Below are 19,900 nucleotides of genomic sequence, written 5' to 3' on the forward strand. Positions count from 1 at the left end.
ACAACTATTTTGATGATTTCACAAATTCGCTAGCTAAAATAGCCTCCCAAATAATACATTATGGTTTCAGCATTTCATCATCAATTAGGGATGAATTCAACATATAAGCCAACATATTTTCAGGTAAATTTCATTGGAACTCTTTTTGCCCTGTTTCTATGAAATCGAAATTGTCCACATTGTCCACATTCAAAGACCATTGCCACACTCAGCAAACTGTGTCTTTTCGTGTAAGAAAAAATTCTGATGAAGCTTGTGAGACCACATACATCTGGAATTAAAGTAAATAATGAAACTTTTATTTCTCTGAAATAGAAAGTAATCTTATATGATAAGTCATAAAACAGTCAATTAAAATTTAATGTGATTGTAAAAACAAACTGATAAAAATAAATTATTCTCAGATTTTATATGATTTGGGGTTACATTTGGCAAAGTAACTTCAAAAGGCCATACATTGTAACTGAGTTCTACTGCATATGGCTGTGCATGGGCTTGAGTCACAGGCAATTCACCAAATGAATTGGAAAACGAAGTGGTTAAACCTCATTCAAAGACATGAGTCTACCCATCAGGTTCTTAGATCTTGCAACAATGTCTAACTGCTATAGGTTTTTTCTAAATGCTTACTCTCAGTATTTCCTCATCAATTGGTAACAAATAGTTCATGAACTGGCACCAATATTTGGATCACACTGTGAGCAGCATTTTTGTAGGAAAGTCTTTCCCACACATTGATACTGTTCAGTACATTGGTTACATCATGAGACTGATGATAAAGAACTGCTATACTAGTAAGACTTCAACATGACCTATATATTGTGATAAGTATTTTATATGGATTATCTAGTTTAATTCTCACACAGCTCTTAATGGGGTGACATCATTTTCATCCCCATTTTATAGGTGGAGTAACAGAGGCTCACAAAATTTAACTAACCAGTCCCTATGGTTATGTCTTCATATTAGTTGAATGAGACAATCTATGATGCTACCTCGGTACTAGAATTTTAAGGAAAAAAAAAAAGACCTATTTGTCCACAAGTAGTTCCCCACAGGCCCACCCTTCTTTCACACTGGCTTGAAATTGTCATTAATACATGAGAAATGGCCTTCAGAAGGTTTGAGAAGTTGCCTCCACATTTGCAAGGCTGTGTGCAATGTTTATCAGTAGACATCTTTGCCCTACATTTTTGCTAGGAGAGGAAGATAATCGCAAGTCTCCAGGTGGCAGATAATTCCAGGCTCAGGATCACAGAGGGGGGTTAGGGTCTTGGAGTGAAGGGTAGATGAGAAAATAAGGATACCTGATCTGACCTTGATCAGCTTCAACTGCTTGAGAATTAAATCTTTTCATTCTTCCTCTTTTGTCTTTCGATATCTTCCATTTTTCTCCCCCACCTTCTTTTTCTACTGAAACATCATAACTTTAGAAATAAGGCTTTTGTTTGAATTCTAATTCCATCTGGACAGAACGGTAAAAAGTGACACTAACCCCTCATTCTCTTTTGCTTTTCAGCAGGCTGAGTGATCTCTAAATGCCTGTCCTAGATAATTAAATAAAGATACCTACATTTTTGTCAGTTCTTTATTCATGGCAATAAATAATTTTAAAACTAAATATAAACTAATTGTGGCCCCTACCCCAGTTCTTGATTCATCAGCACTGTCAACTAAGCCTTCATCAGTTCAGTTCAGTTCAGTCACTCAGTCGTGTCTGACTCTGCGACCCTGTGGACTGCAGCATGCCAGGCTTCCCTGTCTATCACAAAATCCCAGAGCTTACTCAAATTCATGTCCATTGAGTCAGTGATGCCATCCAACCATCTCATCCTCTGTCATCCCCTTCTCCTCCTGGCTTCAATCTTTCCCAGCATCAGGGTATTTTCAGATGAGTCAGTTCTTCATATTAGGTGGCCAAATTATTTGAGTTTCAGCTTCAGCATCAGTCCTTCCAATGAATATTCAGGACTGATTTCCTTTAGGATCACTGGTTAGATTACCTTGCCATCCAAGGGACTCTCAAGAGTCTTCTCCAACACCACAGTTTAAAAGCATCAATTCTTCGGCCCTCAGCTTTCTTTATAGTCCAACTCTCACATCCATACATGACCACTGGAAAAGCCATAGCCTTGACTAGACGGACCTTTGTCGGCAAAATAATGTCTCTGCTTTTTAATGCAATGTAATTAGGCTGTGTGTGCACGTGTGTGTACATGTCTATGTTTGTTTCTACAGTTTTTTTTTTTTTTTCTGGGAATTCTAGAACCAAAGAATCTTCACAAGTACCAACTTGTGTTGGTACTTCAACTCTAGTACTTTCTAGAACAACCTTTCTAAAGCAAATCTAATCATGCCACATTCCTGCTGAAAATCTGAGTTATTTCTCATCATCCTAAGTGAAAGTGAAGTCACTCAGTCATGTCTGACTCTTTGGGACCCCATGGACTGTAGCCTATCAGGCTCCTCCATCCATGGGATTTTCCAGGCAAGAGTGCTGGAGTGGATTGCCATTTCCTTCTCCAAGGGATCTTCCGGACCCAGGAATCGAACCCGGGTCTCCCGCATTGCAGGCAGATGCTTTACCGTCTGAGCCACCGGGGAAGCGGTGGCTTGAAGGATGATGCTTCTCATCATCCTAAATGAAACCCAAAACCCTTAACAAAGATGTTAGGGTCCTTCTAGATCTCATCCTTGCTTGCCCTATCCTTCCTTACCTTGTACGCTCTAAATTGAAAGCCTCACTGTTGTTTGACAGTTTTGTTGCCTCTTTAGCTGGTCCCTCTTCCAGTCTTCCCTTTTACCTGTGCAACTTCATCTCTTCCTTTAGGTCTCATCCTAGATGCTATTTCCCCTTGGGTTAAATCTCCCTTGGCAAGACCCCTTTGCTCCTTCTCTGTGCTTCTGCAGCCTATCTTCTTTTTCTTTCAGTGATTGCAACGCTATGGCTATTGTGTATTTAGTGGCCAGACTACCCACCCCTATAATTACCTTGATGGCAGGGGCTTTGCCTCTATTTTTGAGCAATTTTATCTGCAGCAGTCAGCAAAATGCTGAACTCATGCAAGACCCCCCAGTGAATGAATGTTGAATGAATAAAGCCAGTCTCAGTTATTATTGAAAATGCCGTCATTACCTCCAAAATATTTCTCCTAATTGACATCACTTGATTTAAATTACATTACCCTACACTTCTTCAACCTTTGTAAATATAGTTAAGCATTGTAATTTATGGAATGTTGTGCTTGTCTACATGTATTTTTGAAAATATTATTTTTATTATGCTTTTCTTCTTTCCCTGGTTATATGATAATCTTTGGATTATTTTTAAGGAATTATAGTTTTATTATTGGGTACACACAGTCACTTGAATTCATTACACAAATCAAGTTGCTTTACTCTCAAGACCGTAATTATTTTAATTGAATGTAAATAAGAGTTTCTAAAATGTTTTTGTGTGGCTTTTAAAATGAATTCTATTGTATCAGTTTGCTTATTAAATTATTTTAACTGATATAATGCAAAATTAACAACTCTACAGCTCCTTTCAAGTTGGAATAGGTAGAATCAAAAATAATATTCTCTTATTAATATCAGAATGTATCGAGTAGAAGGAATCTTATTATAAGTTTGAACTGTCGAATTTCGCAGGACTAGAACAATGCTTTTGTGAGAAGAAAAGAACAATCTTGTGGAAGGATTGCTGTTTAAAAATGTTGAGGGAGGTGGGAAATAAGGAGTCTCGTATATTTGTGAGGAATAATTAAGACAGGTACCTTCCCGTTAAACGTTCACCCTGTACATCCACAGTTCCATTTCCAGACCCCAGATAGAAAATGAAGTCAAAACTGGGACGCGGGGCCGCAGAAGCTACTAGAGGCTGTGAATGTGCCTCATAAGAGTTCAGGACTGCCTGAGAATGATCAGCACCCAGCACAGCAGGGTTCACTCCAGACACCTGAGGTCGAGCAGATACCCACAGGACATCTGTGCCCAAGCACTGTCTACAGCACCACCACCACCACCACCATCACCACCACCACGCTACCAGCATCAGTAAGGAAAGAAAAATCGAGAATAGGCATCAGGAGCGCCGCTGGCTCGCTGCTTTCAAGTGTGCTTCACAGAGAATTCACCAAAACAATATCCCCATCAAAAAACCCAATACTACACCTAAACAATGAAAATTTTTCAACAGTCTCTGTAAATGTATTTAACAAGTGGTACACAGAAGAAATGTTTAAAATATGTACAAACAAGGAGTTGCTTTAAGGATGTTCTGCTGTAACTTTTTATTTGTTAGTATTCCCTTACATCTCACCTGTGATAGATTTAAGACCTCATACAAAACTTCAGCAATTAACACCTCAAAGGATATTCACCAACTAATCTTAGTTTGAATATTATCTCTGTCTTGTTTTGGTTGTCCTTGATTTTATGACCTCTTGGATCTATCTAATGCCAATTCTAATTTCTAGAAAGGGGTCATCTACAGGGAGCGGGAAAGGGCTTTGTCCAGTGGCAAAGGGGATGGAGGGATTTCCCCACCCAACGCCTTGAAGTTTCCCCAACTTCAGGTTGTCTGTATTCATATACAAAGGTTTCCTCTTATGAAGTCCTCTATTGATGTATAAAAGGTCAGGAGGTTACACTTTTTCTGCTTCCAGCACCGACACATGCTACTTGCTTTTACAAACTTAAGGATTTTTTTTTTAAAGAATGCAAGTAAACATTAGAGGAGGCTCATTTCATTTCATACTTTTAAAAATTGAGGGTTTCTTTTTTGGACTATAAGCACACATAAAAGTTTCACATAATATTAAAACTTAGGAGAAACAGACTTTATCCCTAAGCTTAACATCAAAAAAAGTAATTATTTCCTTCAAGTAATAAGTCATCTTGATTTTAAATACAGACTCATAGGCAGGATTTCTTGAAAGCCTAAACTGGTTTTACCTTCACCCTCTTTTACAGTATGACATGAGCAATAGCTCTCCCCTTCAAACTGCTATAGGTGTAGTTATGGTATAAATGTGAATAAATCTAAATAATTAAACTAGTTCAAACCTTTCTAACTAGAGGATATGGAAAGATAAAAGAGTGGGCCTTTTTGTCTCTTTTAGTCTATTTGATTGGCAATCATTTTCTGAGGATTTGTTCCCCAAAATATTCAGGTCATTTACCACCAGGGGGAGAGCTAAATGACCTCATTAAATAATAGTTTTACAATACGTTGAGGACCTCCTGTAGTCCTCAGGCTAACAATTCCTAGGATGGAATTTTGCCCACATCCTCATCTCTTGCTAATGTCTCTCTATGCTCCAATGAACGGACCCTAAATTCTTTGAATGAGTCTTGGTCTTTCCTGTATGCTGGATAACCTTTCAACAACTTTCTTTACTGAACCGTCTTCCCATCTGGGCCTGACTAATGCCTACTCATCCTTTAGGTATCAGCTCAGACATCACTTTCTCAGGAAAGCCATCCCTAATTATCTCTTCACCCACAGTCACATACACACCAGACTAATTGGGCCCTGAAGCCCCTCCTTCTCCAATTACTGGTCGCTTCACCGGGGACTTCCCTGGTGGCTCAGATGATAAAGCGTCTGCCTGCAATGTGGGAGACTTAGGTTTGATCCCTGGGTCGGGAAGATTCCCTGGAGAAGGAAATGGCAACCCACTCCAGTACTCTTGCCTGGAAAATTCCATGGACAGAGGAGCCTTGTAGGCTACAGTCCATGGGGTCGCAAAGAGTCAGACATGACTGAGCAAATTCACTTTACTCACTCTCCTTCTTTACCTCCATAGTATTTGCAAGTCTTGTTTAACATCTGTTTTCCCCAATTCTGTAACACTAGGGAGGAAGAGAATAGCATTTCTCATTCTCAACTGAATCCTGAGCAGAGCAGAGCACCTGGTACATGGAGGGTACTAAGCAAATGTGGAAGGAAAGAAAGGTGGGAAGAAGGGAGGAAGGGAGAAAGGGGAGAAAGAGAAAGATCCATGCAAAATACTGCAGTGTGTATTTTAGTGGATTTATGAGATGCATATAGACATTCTCTGGTCTAACTAGACTATCAGTTTAGTTCAGTTCAGTCGCTCAGTCATGTCCAACTCTTTGCGACCCCATGAACTGCAGCATGCCAGGGCTCCCTGTCCATCACCAAATCCCGGAGTTCACTCAGACTCACATCCATTGAGTCGGTGATGCCATCCAGCCATCTCATCCTCTGTCATCCCCTTCTCCTCCCGCCCCCAATCCCTCCCACCATCAGAGTCTTCTCCGATGAGTCAACTCTTCGCATGAGGTGGACAAAGTACTGGAGTTTCAGCCTTAGCATCATTCCTTCCAAAGAAATCCCAGGGCTGATCTCCTTCAAAATGGACAGGTTGGATCTCCTTGCAGTCCAAGGGACTCTCAAGAGTCTTCTCAACACCACAGTTCAAAAGCATCAATTCTTCGGCGCTGAGCCTTCTTTATAGTTCAACTCTCGCATCCATACATGACCACTGGAAAAACCATAGCCTTGATTAGATGGACCTGTGTTGGCAAAGTGATGTCTCTGCTTTTCGATATGCTATCTAGGTTGGTCATAACTTTTCTTCCAAGGAGTAAACGTCCTTTAATTTCATGGCTGCAGTCAGCATCTGCAGTGATTTTGGAGCCCCCCAAAATAAAGTCTGACACTGTTTCCACTGTTTCCCCATCTATTTCCCATGAAGTGATGAGACCAGATGCCATGATCTTCGTTTTCTGAATGTTGAGCTTTAAGCCAACTTTTTTACTCTCCACTTTCACTTTCATCAGGAGGCTTTTGAGTTCCTCTTCACTTTCTGCCACAAGGGTGGTCTCATCTGCATATCTGAGGTTATTGATATTTCTCCTGGCAATCTTGAATCCAGCTTGTGCTTCTTCCAGACCAGTGTTTCTCATGATGTACTCAGCATAGAAGTTAAATAAGCAGGTGACAGTATACAGCCTTGATGTACTCCTTTTCCTATTTGGAACCAGTCTGTTGTTCCATGTCCAGTTCCAACTGTTGCTTCCTGACCTGCATATAGGTTTCTCGAGAGTCAGTTCAGGTGGTCTGGTATTCCCATCTCTTTCAGAATTTTCCACAAACAAATAGCTGTGAAAAGAAGAGAAGCGAAAAGCAAAGGAGAAAAGGAAAGATATAAGCATCTGAATGCAGAGTTCCAAAGAATAGCAAGAAGAGATAAGAAAGTCTTCCTCAGCAATCAATGCAAAGAAATAAAGGAAAACAACAGAATGGGAAAGACTAGAGATCTCTTCAAGAAAATTAGAGATACCAAGGGAACATTTCATGCAAAGATGGGCTCAGTAAAGGACAGAAATGGTATGAACCTAACAGAAGCAGAAGATATTAAGAAGAGATGGCAAGAATACACAGAAGAACTGTACAAAAAAGATCTTCAAGACCAAGATAATCACTATGGTGTGATCACTCACTAGACTATACCTTACTTCAAAATTCCTTTAGTTCTGAATCATGTTAAATCAACTATACCTTCTACAACCCTTGATCTGTTGAAAATGCAGCTCCTATGTGGTTCACTGGTAAGATTCTGGAATGAAATTATACCAATTAGCTCAGCTAAGTGGAGGACACCTCAGGTAATAAGGAGAGGAGTGAGCTACAGTCTGTCATACGTGTTTGACCCAAAACTTTCTCTGGCAGAGACTAAATGTTTGTGTTCCAGAAACTCCAGGGCACCACTCAGTGGGTAGAGGAATATACCCCCTCCTTGACCAAGACACTCTTAATGTTCTTCAAAGCTTGACTAGACTTTAGACACATTTCTTCCTGACTTTGAGACCCTTAAGTTCCCTTTTCTCAGAGCTTTTACTTTCAAAATCATGCCAGTGTCAATTCTTTCTCTGTCCCTTTGAAATGTAAAATTTCTCCCAACCTCTGGCTAGTTTTACAACAGAGAAATTTTTTCTCAGTGACCTAGGATCCATCCCTTTGAAATGTGATGATTAAGGGTAATGTTGTTGTCATTGTTCAGTTGCACAGTTGTGTCTGACTCTTTACAATCCCATGGACTGCAGCACACCAGGCTTCCCTGTCCTTCACCTTCTCCCAGAGTTTTCTCAACTCACGATTCCATCCAACCATCTCATCCTCTATCATCCCCTTCTCATTTTGCCTTCGATCTTTCCCAGCATCAGGGTCTTTTCTGGTGAGTCAGCTCTTCGCATCAGGTGGCCAAAGTAGTGGAGCTTCAGCTTCAGCATCAGTCCTTCCAATGAATACTCGGGGTTGATATCCTTTAGGATTGACTGGTTTGCAGTCCAAGGGACTCTCAAGAATCTTCTCCAACACCACAGTTAGAAAGCATCAATTCTTGGGCATTCAGCTTTCTTTATAGTCCAGCTCTGACATCCATACATGACTATTGGAAAAACCATAGCTTTGACTAGATGAAACTTTGTTGGCAAAATAATGTCTCTGCTTTTTAATACGCTGTCAGGTTTTTCATAGCTTTGCTTCCAAGGAGCAAGCGTCCTTTAATTTCATGGCTGCAGGCACCATCCTCAGTGATTTTGGAGCCCAAGAAAATAATATCTGTCACTGTTTCCAGTTTCCCCATCTATTTGCCATGAAATGATGGGACCAGATGCCATGATCTTCATTTTTTGAATGTTGATTTTTAAGCCAACTTTTTCACTCTCCTCTTTCACTTTCATCAAGAGGCTCTTTAGTTCTTCTTCACTTTCTGCCAGAAGGGCGGTGTCATCTGCATATCTGAGGTTATTAGTATTTCTCCCAGCAATCTTGATTCCAGCTTGTACTTCATCCAGACTGGCATTTTGCATGCTGTACTCTGTATAGAAGTTAAGCAGGGTGATTATATACAGCCTTGATGAACTCCTTTCCCAATATGGAACCAGACTATTGTTCTATGTCCAGTTCTAACTGTTGCTTCTTGACCTGCATACAGGAGACAGGTCAGGTGGTCTGGTATTCCCATCTCTGAGAATTTTCCACAGTTCGTTGTGATCCACATAGTCAAAGGCTTTAGCATAGTCAATGAAGCAGAAGTAGATGTTTTTCTGAAATTCTCTTCCTTTCTCAACGGATCCAACGGATGTTGGCAGTTTGACCTCTGGTCCCTCTGCCTTTTCCAAATCCAGCTTGTCTATTTGGAAGTTTTCAGTTCACATACTGTTGAAGGCTAACTTGAAGGATTTTGAACATTACCTTGCTAGCATGTGAAATGGGTGCAATTGTACAATAGTTTGAACATTCTTTGGCATTGCCCTTCTTTGGGATTGAAATGAAAACTGACCTTTTCTAGTTATTAAGAGTGCTATTAAAAGTGATAGCAGATCCCCCTCTCAGTTTCCGTGGAAACATGGGAACCTAATTTAGATAAGTGACAGTTATCAAATGCAAATGGTTTAATCACATTAGCCAAGCTCCACTCTGAGTCCTCCAACACTTCTTCTCTAGCTCATGTGTGTGTGTGTGTGTGTGTGTGTGTGTGCTCAGTCATGATTAACTCTTTGCGACCCTATGGACTGTAGGCAATCAGGCTCGTCTGTTCATGGAATTTTCCAGGCAAGAATACTGGAGTGGGTTGCCATTTCCTTCTCCAGGGGATCATCCCAACCCAGGGTTCGAACCCATGTCTATTGTGTCTCCTATACTGAAAGCAGATTCTTGACCACTGAGCCACCAGGGAAGTCTCATCAGTTCAGTCATTCAGTCATGTCCGACTCTTTGCGACTCCATGAATTGCAGCATGCCAGGCCTCCCTGTCCATCACCAACTCCCGGAGTTCACTCAGACTCATGTCCATTGAGTCGTGATGCCATCCAGCCATCTCATCCTCTGTCGTCCCCTTTCCTCCTGCCCCCAATCTCTCCCAGCATCAAAGTCTTTTCCAATGAGTCAGCTCTTCACATGAGGTGGCCAAAGTACTGGAATTTCACCTTTAGCATCATTCCTTCCAAAGAACACCCAGGACCGAGCTCCTCTAGAATGGACTGGTTGGATCTCCTTGCAGTCCAAGGGACTCTCAAGAGTCTTCTCCAACACCACAGTTCAAAAGCAACAATTCTTTGGCACTCAGCCTTCTTCACAGTCCAACTCTCACATCCATACATGACCACTGGAAAAACCATAGCCTTGACTAGATGGACCTTTGTTGGCAAAGTAACATCTCTGCTTTTCAATATGCTATCTAGGTTGCTCATAACTTTTCTTCCAAGGAGTAAGCGTCTTTTAATTTCATGGCTGCAGTCACCATCGGCAGTGATTTTGGAGCCCCAAAAACAAAATCTGACACTGCTTCCACTGTTTCCCCATCTATTTCCCATGAAGTGATGGGACCAGATGCCATGATCTTCGTTTTCTGAATGTTGACATTTAAGCCAACTTTTTCACTCTCCACTTTCACTTTCAACAAGAGGCTTTTTAGTTCCTCTTCACTTTCTGCCACAAGCATGGTGTCATCTGCATATCTGAGGTTATTGATATTTTTCCCAGCAATCTTGATTCCAGCTTGTGCTTCTTCCAGCCCAGTGTTTCTCATGATGTACTCTGCATATAAGTTAAATAAGCAAGGTGACAGTATACAGCCTTGACGTACTCCTTTTCCTATTTGGAACCAGTCTGTTGTTTCATGTCCAGTTCTAACTGTTGCTTCCTGATCTGCATATAGGTTTCTCAAGAGTCAGTTCAGGTGGTCTGGTATTCTCATCTCTTTCAGAATTTTCCACAGTTGATTGTGTTCCACACAGTAAAAGGCTTTGGTATAGTCAATAAAGCAGATATAGATGTTTTTTCTGGAACTCTCTTGGTTTTTTGATGATCCAGTGGATGTTGGCAATTTGATCTCTGGTTCTTCTGCCTTTTCTAAAACCAGCTGGAACATCTGGAACTTCACAGTTCATGTATTGCTGAAGCCTGGCTTGAAGAATTTTGAGCATTACTTTACTAGCATGTGAGATGAGTGCAATTGTGCGGTAGTTTCAGCATTCTTTGGCATTGCCTTTCTTTGGGATTGGAAGGAAAATTGACCTTTTCCAGTCCTGTGGCCACTGCTGAGCTTTCCAAATGTGCTGGCATATTAAGTGCAGCACTTTCACAGCATCATCTTTCACTATTTGAGATAGCTCAACTGGAATTCCATCATCTCCACTAGCTTTGTTCATATTGATGCTTTCTAAGGCCCACTTGACTTCACATTCCAGGATGTCTGGCTCTAGATTAGTGATCACCATCATGATTATCTTGGTCATGAAGATCTTTTTTGTACGGTTCTTCTTTGTATTCTTGCCACCTCTTCTTAATATCTTCTGCTTCTGTTAGGTCCATACCATTTCTGTCCTTTATTGAGCCCATCTTTGCATGAAATGTTCTCATACTCACCCTTAAAAACCCTTCCAAGTTGTGTTTCAGTAGAATTGAGTTCCATATTTTTGGCCTATTGAGATAGTCTTTTATAAGCTGTTCTTTGCCTGTTTAAGTCTATCTAATGCATTTTTTTTTTGACCTGTTCTTGGGAAGGGATCACAGCCAGTCACATGAGATTTGATCTGGCTCAAATGCACACTTGAGTTAAACTGTAGGAACATCAATCATGGGAGATGTGAATGTTCTAGAAAGTGAACAAACTTTAAAGATTTGAACCTACGGATGAAGTGTCAGTGAACTCTCATTTAGTAAGTAGGAAGATTATTTTTATTTTGTGGAACTAGATTGTTTTCTCTTAATGCTGCTAATTTGAAATTCCCTGGTGGCTCAGAGGTTAAAGCGTCTGCCTCCAATGCGGGAAACCCAGGTTCGATCCCTGGGTCGGGAAGATCCCCTGGAGAAGGAGATGGCAACCCACTTCAGTATTCTTGCCTGGAGAATCCCATGGACACAGGAGCTTGGTAGGCTACAGTCCACGGGGTCACAAAGAGTCAGACGTGACCGAGTGACTTTACTAAGTGACTTCATTTGGGGGGAAAAAAAAATCTGGTCACTTCTAGGAAATGCAAATTTTAACAATATCCAGGAGCAAAATCTGTGGGTGTCATGTTTCTGAGCTAAATCAATTTTCTACCGCATATAATGTAATTCATATAATGGTCTTGATCACAAGCTTGAAACCTTAGCTCTTTTCAAGGAGACCTAAGTACCTGGGTTTTATTTTCTTTTGGTTTGAAGAGCACCCAAAGGGCTTTGTGGTCTAGTTTTAAACAGCAGTGAGCTTGGGAGTCAGACTGCCTGGACCCATATCCTGGATTCACCAGGACTTCAGCTATTTGTTGAACATCTGACTCAGTAAAAGAGAGTAGCACAGAATATGATGTTTAATACAAGCTCAATGGTTAGTTCTTGTGATTGTTACTATCATCATCTTCATCATCACTTTCACTGTTGTGAAAAACAAGCAAGATGTGATGATTCTACAATTTTCCACTCTCTACAAAAAAAGTGATCGATGGATAACAATATTGGCTTAAAAAAACTTTCAATCTTGCTGAACTGCTTCTTTCATGCATAACTCAGAGCTCTATTTGTGAGACTTTTGTCTTTCTCTCTCCCCACCCCAATCCCCACCTTTTTTTAGTGATGGATGGGCAGACAGAGATGAAGTCATTGAAGGTTATGAGGTGGAAGCCAACGGGGGAATCACGATAAAGCTGCAGTCTCCAGAGGTCAGGTCATTTGATGATTATTTCCTGAAACTGAGGCTGGACACTAATACAAGGAATCCCTGGTTCCCTGAGTTCTGGCAACATCGGTTCCAGTGCCGCCTACCAGGACACATTCTGGAAAACCCCAACTTTAAAAGAATCTGCACAGGTAACTCATCTTCACAAAATCACAGCTCAAATTTTGGTCATTTCCTCCAGCTTGTTCAATGAATATAGAAGGTGCCAAGGCTGGCGATACAAAGATTAAATTTCCAATTTATTTTATAAAATAGCTAGAATGAGGAAGAAGTGTATGTTCCCCCAAGGATTCATGTTTCTATATTCTGGAAACATGGAGACTGCTTTGATCTCTGGTGGGACAAGGCATAAGAAATAATAAATAAAGGAAAAGCAAACTGAGAATTCAAGTATTTAGTATTCAGGCAAGAGGAAAGAGATTTATCATAGGCATGCTTAGGAGATATTAACCCACAGACTGGTTTGATGTCTTTTTCTTCTTTATGACTTTGCTTTGATATGAAAGCCAAAAGAAGATAAGATGCCACCCAGAGTCACATCACCAACATGGGTGTTTATGTGCACAGGTGACCAAAAACCTCAGTACTTTCCTCTGTTTTACAGATGGAAAAGTCTGTAATTTCATCTTGGTAATTATCTAAGAATACGGCTAACTACACAAATTATTTCTGGCATTAATAGCATTCATATTTTGATATTAGAAAGTCATTTACTGATGGTTCTCAGTGAGACTGATACCCCCCGCCCCCCCGCCATGCACTGACCACTAGAGGATGCCCAAGAAGGGCAGGGCATTGTTAAGATCTTTCAGAGCTTGATGAACTCCACAGCATGTCTCCCTTCTCCCTGCCACCAGGAAGTATCAGAGAATTAAAGACTATCTATGACCAAATTTTGATTGTAGCACAGTGATGGGACATGGGCTGGAAAGATTTTATTTAGAAATGTCTAGAACCTTACTCTGTATGACAGTCTCTAGGTTCATCCACATCTCTACAAGTGATCCAATTTTATTGGGAAAAAAATATATATATTAACGCATATATGTAAAATCTAGAAAGATGATACAGATGAACATATTTGCAGGGCAGGAATAGAAACACAGATGTAGAAAATGGCCATGTGGACATGGTTTGGCAGGGGGAGAATGGGGTGGGATAAATTGGGAGATTGAAATTAACATATATATATACTACCATGAGTAAGATAGCTAGCTAGTGGGAAAGCTGCTGTATAGCTCAGAACTCTTTGGTGACTTAGATGGGTGGGATGAGAAAGGTGGGAGGGAGGTCCAAGAGAGAGGTTTATGTGTACGTATAGTTGATTCACTTCCTTGTACAATAGAAACTAACACAATATTGTGAAGCAAATATACCCCAATTAAAAAAAAATCATTGCACCAACTGCAGTGGTTAAGACTCCAGGCTTTCAGTACATCTAGTGCAAGGGAGCACAGGTTCAATCCCTGGTCCATGAACTAAGATCCCACGTGTCATGTGGTGCAGCCAAAAAGACGTGAGAGTGAGCTATGCAAACACCTGGGAAGGGCATTCCAAGCAGAGGGAATAGCAAATAAACAGAGGCACTGGAATGCCTGGTTTAGTGGGAGAACAGTATGGAACTTAGGCTGCCAGAGCCAGTGAGTTCCTAGAATAACAGGAGGTAAGTAGGAGAGGCACATGGGGAAACAGTCCTGCAGGACTTCACTGTGCCTTGTGAAAACTTTGGCTTTGTTCTGAGTGTGATAGGAAGCCACTGGAAAGTCTGAGCACAACAGAGACAAGATCAGTCTTATTTTTTTCTGAACAGAATTACTTGCTGCAGTTTTTCAGTTTTGACAAAAGGGAAACAGAGCAGTGAAGAGGTTGCTATAATAATGCCGGTAAGACTGTGGTGGATTGGGCCATGGTTGTGGCAAGCAAGATGGAGAGAGGTGACTGATTCTGAGGCCCTTTTCAATGAGAGCTAAGGGCATTTGCTGACAGAATTGTGAAGAAAGACTGGTCTGAGCAACTAAAAAGATAGTGTCACTCTTGACTGAGATGAGGAAGAATCCAGGAAAAGTAGGTTTTAAGGATCTGGAGATAAATTTCAGATGAGTTAAATTTGAGAACCTATTAGTGATACAATTATATATGTCACTGTGATATTTTGTTTCATTAGTAAAGTTCAGAATATTACTTTTTAAACATGTGTGGATGTCTTTATTTAGGAATTCCCAAGGAAATATCTGTGACCTAAGCTTTTGAAACAGAAGTTAGAACTCTGCAGCCATGTACAATAATACTTTGGGTTTTCATTTATCACATTGCATGCAAATATCAAGGTTAATATCTAAACTTGGGCAGAAAGTGAAGAGGAACTAAAAAGCCTCTTGTTGAAAGTGAAAGAGGAGAGTGAAAAAGTTGGCTTAAAGCTCAACATTCAGAAAATGAAGATCATGGCATCTGGTCCCATCACTTCATGGGAAATAGATGGGGAAACAGTGGAAAGAGTGCCAGACTTTATTTGTTTGGGCTCCAAAATCACTGCAGATGGTGACTGCAGCCATGAAATTAAAAAACACTCCTTGGAAGGAAAGATATGACCAACCTAGACAGCATATTCAAAAGCAGACACATTACTTTGCCAACAAAGTTCCATCTAGTCAAGGCTATGGTTTTTCCAGTGGTCATGTATGGATATGAGATTTGGACTGTGAAGAAAGCTGAGCACTGAAGAATGATGCTTTTGAACTGTGGTGTTGGAGAAGACTTGAGAGTCCCTTGGACTGCAAGGAGATCCAACCAGTCCACTCTAAAGGAGCTCGGTCCTGGGTTTTCTTTGGAAGGAATGATGCTAAAGGTGAAACTCCAGTACTTTGGCCACCTCATGCGAAGAGTTGATTCATTGGAAAAGACTCTGATGCTGGGAGGGATTGGGGGCAGGAGGAAGAGGGGATGACAGAGGATGAGATGGCTGGATGGCATCACCAACTCGATGTACGTGAGTTTGAGTGAATTCCTGGAGCTGGTAATGGACAGGGAGGCCTGGCGTGCTGCAATTCATGGGGTCTCAAAGAGTGACATGACTGAGTGACTGAACTGAACTGAACATTCATAGCAGGAAAAAAATGGTACATTCATGAATTGTTCTCATATTATGCTTGACTCGCAAAGCCTTTTTTAAGAGTTTCTTATGTGATTACAAAAGTTAATAAATATGCTTTTATTTGGATTTCATTCTGGAGTCAAGTTCAGCAAACATTTCCCTTTATTCTTAGTTGTAAGGATGACAAAGGGCTTATTAACTTTTCTACTTGGAAATAATTCATAAAAATATTCATCTTTTCTTATGCAAAAATCTCAGACTTTTATCTTTAGTAGTGTTTATCTATATCTTTATATGTACACAGTCATGTAAACTAACTCTTCAGTTTTAATCTCCATATGAAATTGACTTCAATTTTATTGCAGAGCAACATCAAATTTCACTTCATGTAACATTCTTATCTACTTGATATTCTTAAATATCAAATGAATTGCATAGTCTTCTAATGAATATGCAGGCACACTTATGAAAATTAATGTAAAGAAGTAGAAGTAACCTTTCCATACTATTCATAGCTACACTTTCTGTCATTTATTTTTACCACTTCTAATTGGGTCATTTTGATGTTTTGGAAAGTTTTGATATTGAAGTTAGTTTCCATAGAAACCTTATTGAGCTTCATTTCAGATATCACTGTTTAAATAAAGAGTTTACGTGCGCTGGGTTGTCAGTTTGAATATTAAGGGTCCTGAACTGAAGCTGAATAATTTGGGAATCACTGTAGCTAATTAAAAAGTACTTCATGCAAGGGCTACATCACTGCTTAATTAGTTGAGTATATCAAGGGATTTGAGATGTGTTGGAAAAGCACTAACTGAAACATCAAAGTCTAATTTCTAAAAAAGTAATCATTGCGAGGACAGTGGAAAAAGTAGGTACAAAGCAAATCAACATCACTGTCTTCCAGTAAGTGTCTTAGTTGCCTGCAGCATTTGTGTGGTGTGGCAGTGAAAGTGCTTTATCATTCCCCATAAGAAGTACTAAAATGATTCCATGGAAGCTGAGAGAGCACTTGGAAGCTAAACCATTGGGTCCAACACTGGTTCAGTCAGGCATCTGCCGTGTGACTTGGAGGACCTCGCTTAACCTCTGAGTCTAAATTTCTACAACTGGAACATGGTAACAATTTCTACTTCACACAGGTGTGAGAATTGAATGGAATAATGTAAGTGAGATATTTTGTAACTTGTAAATCATTACATAAATGTAAAGAGTTATCATTACTGACATGTCTTATCATATAACAAATAAGATATGGCATGGATCATTTCATTAATATATACAGTTTTTGAAATTACAAATTTAATATAACTACATTTCAGGATATGTAAACTAGGAAAAACAAGCACACAACCCTTAATTAGTTACACTTACACAGTGCCAATATATATATAGGATTGGTCCAGAAGTTCAACCAGGTTTTCCCGCAAATGAACTTCTGGGCCAATCCAATATTTTCTTTTGTTTATTTTGTTCTATGTAGGCTTTTATGCTTTTTTCTGATTACCAAAGCAGTACATACTACTATGCTTAGTATAGGCAAATTGACAATATATAAAAGCATAATAAACATGAAAAGCATTAAAAATTTGCTTTTATATAGCCATTGTTAATTACTGTTAAATATTTGATGTATTTCTACTAAATACACTGTTAAATTTTTGTTATATATTGCTTTTAAAAATGAATGCAAACTTTAAAAAATTTTACGAAGTTCTCTTTGTCATTATATTCTTTCGTTCTTAATGGTTATATAACATTCTGCAAACAAATGAGCTATAATTTATTTAAAATCATTTCTTTTTCATATCTTCACAATTGAAACTAAAACTACAATGATGCAACACAAGTTCTTCTAAATTTTTCCTTTTTGCATATCAGATAATTTTCTTGGATACATTTCCAGAAGTTGAATTACTCAATCAAAAGACATGAACATTTATAAGGCTTTCTAAAATAAGGAATTCCAAAAGGCAACTCCTACCAGCACATTTTGTTTTGCATAATTATACTCATAGTGTGTGTATAATTCTGTATCTTTATTTACTTAGGATCATGCTTTACTTTTTTGATGTTGCTGTGTGGCCTTTATAACCACCATTTTAATAGCTCCATAATATTCTATTCAATGATTACACTATAATTACTTAGCCATTCTCACATAGTTGAGTCTTTAGGTCACTTCCAATTTTTCTTCTTATAAAAAAATCAACTCAGTATGGTACAGAAAGTTTTCATGTTTGTTGTTGTTACTATTTTTGGATTGTTCCCTCACTGTACATTTCCAAATATATAATTATTGGTCTAAGAACGAGATAGTTTGGAGTTTCCTTGAAAACAAATATTATCATTATCTTGAAATATGGCAATATTAAGATTTACTGTGGCTAACAGTATATTAACTGTATGAATATATTGGGTTCACTATGTTGCCATCAGCTTTTTTTATAATCAAGTGTATTTATAGCCAAAATTTTACTTTCTCTTCTTATTCTTTGTACCAGTCAAGAACAGATGGTCATGATGCTTTTTAAAGCCAGTATATCCTTGTACTTGGTTATTATCCAAAACATAATGAAAGACATCTGTAATGCTTACCAACAACTGAAGACTAGTCAGTTAATGACAGTCTGATATAACAAAATTTCAAGGCTTCTGAACCTATGTATTCTTGCCCAGGAACTTGGAGACTGCCATTCACAATTTCTAGATTGGTTACTAATTTTTATAAACTATTTGCCTCACCAGGTTTTACACTTTATGAACTTTCTATTTTGAGTTAACTTATTATGTAAGTTTGTATGAAATTGGCTCATGACTGTTTGATTCAGATTAAGATGATCTATGAATTGAAATAAGTTCCAACTTCTTTCAGCTCAGTAGGACAAGTAATAACTTCTCTTTGCCTTTTGTGAGTTTGGCCCAAATATCAATACATACTCCTGGAGAATATCATCGGCCTTTATCCATGACCTTGTGAATCTAGATTGACCTCACAGCTTATTAGTTCCAAATCTAGGTCTCAAGATGCTTGAGCTATTCCCATTCTCCTGCTTGGAGTACTCCCTCAGCCCAATGTACAAGCCCGAGTTAGCCTTCTAGAAGATGAGAGAGAACATGGGGTAGAAATAGGATAACTTCTCTATTGAGGTCATCCTGGATAAGCCAATTCCCAGCCAAGCCATTAGCTTACTGTCTACACATGAAAAGCCCCCAGCTGAGATGAGTCATGTACAACCCAGAGCAGCAGAACACCCCAGGTGACCCCCAGACTCATGAACTAAATAAATATTGTTGTTTTAAGCCACTGAGCCTTGGGGTAGTTTGCTATGCAGCATTATTGTGGCCATAGATAACTGATAAAGGGTCTCCATTGCCTTATATTCCATGAACTTCACATGGAGCAATAGTTGGGTTGATTAAACTGAGGAGCAGAATTTCTCAAACCAATGATACAATTCTCAGTCTTACCCTACTGTAAAAAGAATAGTACAATATTGTGCTCTGTATCTCATAGAACAAAGCTAAACATTTTTATAGATAATGCAATGAAGATTTCAAGCCCCCTGATCCAAAGCAGTAAACTTATGCTCTACTTACGAATTCAGTTGTACAGACAGTGCTGACAAATGGGGCACAGTTACACTAAGCTAAATAAACACCCTTAAAACAAAACAGTCATAGATTCTTGGACCATGCAGGTAGAATTAGCCTTATGGAAATATGTTTCAAAAGTCTTAGATGTTCTTTGTCCTTTCCAATTGTTCTAACAAATTACCACAGACTGGGTGGCTTAAGACAGAAAGCATTTTTTTTTCCTCATAGTTCTGGAGGCTAGAAACTGAGAAATTTGGGTGCCAAGAGGATCAGGTTTTGGTGAAGGTTTTTTCTTGGTTTCCCTGAAGAATAGAGACAGGAAGCAAGGCCTTTTCTAACAAGGGCACTAGTCATATCACAAGGACATCATACCCAAGATCTAATTATCTCCCCAGATCCCTCTCTCGAAATACTAATGCCATCATATTGGAATTTTGAGGAGAAACAGACATTCAGTCCATAGCACATGTATTTATATCTTTTGGTGGGAAGAATGAAAATAAAATGATCTTGT

General features: G+C 39.3%; 1 protein-coding gene across 2 annotated transcripts in view; it reads left to right on the plus strand.

Annotated features, from left to right (window-relative positions):
• The window catches only part of GRM1 (glutamate metabotropic receptor 1), a 430,251-nt gene that overhangs the window by 302,498 nt on the left and 107,853 nt on the right, over positions 1-19,900 (plus strand). For both annotated transcript variants that reach the window (XM_040238639.1, XM_040238640.1), the window contains exon 3: positions 12,594-12,829. In XM_040238639.1, the coding sequence (XP_040094573.1) occupies positions 12,594-12,829 (236 nt within the window). The remainder of the gene's footprint in view (positions 1-12,593; positions 12,830-19,900) is intronic.

This window comes from Oryx dammah, unplaced genomic scaffold, assembly GCF_014754425.2.
Source record: "Oryx dammah isolate SB20612 unplaced genomic scaffold, SCBI_Odam_1.1 HiC_scaffold_4, whole genome shotgun sequence".
In the NCBI taxonomy this organism is placed as follows: Eukaryota; Metazoa; Chordata; class Mammalia; order Artiodactyla; family Bovidae; genus Oryx; species Oryx dammah.